The sequence below is a fragment of the Halyomorpha halys genome, unplaced genomic scaffold (genome assembly GCF_000696795.3).
Source record: "Halyomorpha halys isolate HHAL.00 unplaced genomic scaffold, Hhal_1.1 Scaffold215.1, whole genome shotgun sequence".
In the NCBI taxonomy this organism is placed as follows: domain Eukaryota; kingdom Metazoa; phylum Arthropoda; class Insecta; order Hemiptera; family Pentatomidae; genus Halyomorpha; species Halyomorpha halys.
In genome coordinates, this window is record NW_027107820.1 from 714,835 (window position 1) to 716,430 (window position 1,596).

General features: G+C 33.4%; 1 protein-coding gene across 2 annotated transcripts in view; it reads left to right on the forward strand.

The window, feature by feature from the left end:
- Positions 1-1,596, forward strand: part of LOC106679724 (protein ref(2)P) — a 20,613-nt gene that overhangs the window by 14,473 nt on the left and 4,544 nt on the right. For both annotated transcript variants that reach the window (XM_014419038.2, XM_014419039.2), the window contains exon 7: positions 386-1,202. In XM_014419038.2, coding sequence (XP_014274524.1) covers positions 386-1,202 — 817 coding nt within the window. The remainder of the gene's footprint in view (positions 1-385; positions 1,203-1,596) is intronic.

The window sequence follows — 1,596 nt, forward strand, 5'->3', positions numbered from 1 at the left end:
AAGAACCATAACAAATTGTTAGTAGTTTTATTACACTTAAGTAGTGAAGAACCATAACAAATTGTTAGTAGTTTTTGGCAATTTATGCCTTCGGGACACGTAGAATCAAAAAAGTGCCTCATATGCATTTGTCTTTAAATCACTCCATTTAATGAGAAATTCCTAAGTTAAGTGTACCAGGGGAGTTTAGAAAATGAATGGTATTCTCTAAAGAATAGACCAAATTCTATTGTTATGACTCTGTGCAAATCAAATAAAAATTGTAGAGGTTAATGAGATGAAAATGTATATTAAGACACCTTGTATGAATATGAATATATTTAAACAAATAAAAAAAAATGTCTGTATTATTTCATTTTAAGTTTAAAGTTTGCTTTTATTACAGACAAGTGGAGGACAGAGACTTGTAACTTTAACTTCGAGTACACCTGGTGCTAATGTGTTTCCCTCAAAAGCTACAAATGGAGCTACTAGATCAGGAGTACTTCCTCTTGAAGCTATAAGCGTGTCTGAAATAGATGCCCCTATTCCTGCTGATCCTACCCCTGTCCTTCAAGCTCAGCTTACTCCTCCTATCAGTGCTAGCAATACTGTTCCTACACCTATTGTCTCAATCCCTATCCCTGTGTTAAATGCTTCAGGATCTTCAAAGAATACTGTTGCTCCTCCCTGTGTACCTCCTATTCTATTATCCAGATTGCTCACTGCTCCCCCTGCTGAAGATTCCATAAAGACTTCTACTCTTAACATTTCTAACAATATTCCTGTTCCAAGCATTACTGTTGCTCCTCCCTGTGTACCTCCTATTCTATTGTCCAGACTACTTGCTGCTCCCCCTGCTGAAGATTCCATGAAGACTTGTTCTCTTGACAATTCTAAAAATATTCCTGTTTCAAACAATACTGTTGCTTCCCATGTACCACCTCCTGATCCTGTTGTATTATCCAGAGCATTTTCTTCCTTTGCTGAAGATTCCAAAGAGACTTCTTCTCTTAACCATTCTAACAATATTCCGGTTCCAAACAATACTGTTGCTTCTCGTGTAGCACCTCCTGCTCCTGTAGTATTATCCAGAGGGATTGCTGCTCCCTTTGCTGAAGATCTCATAAATACTACTTCTGTTAACACTTCTAACAACATTCCTGTTGTTCCAAATGAAGATGATGGTTCTTTAGATAATTCCTGGTCTGTTGTTGAAAATGGTAATTTTTTCTTTTTATAAATTCTTTATTTTATTTTTGCATGATAATGTAGTTTAATTATCAGTTGAATGGAAATCAGAGTAAATAATTAAGGGAACTTACTTTTTTTTCATTTCATTGTATTTTATAGTTTATATATAAAATATATTTCTAGGCACAATTATGTTCTTCTTTTTAGTAAACAATAAATGATATGACTTTGAACTAATATAATTGCTGATATTAATAATTTATTAGTCATATCTTATTAGATGCATGTATAAATTAAGAGTGTCTAGTGACCGCTATATTGGTAGAAGTCAAGAATGTTTTAACTCTTGATAAATCAGGGAACAAACTGCCACTGTCAGAAAATTCAGAATTATCACAAAAAAAAAAAAAAAAAAAAAAAAAA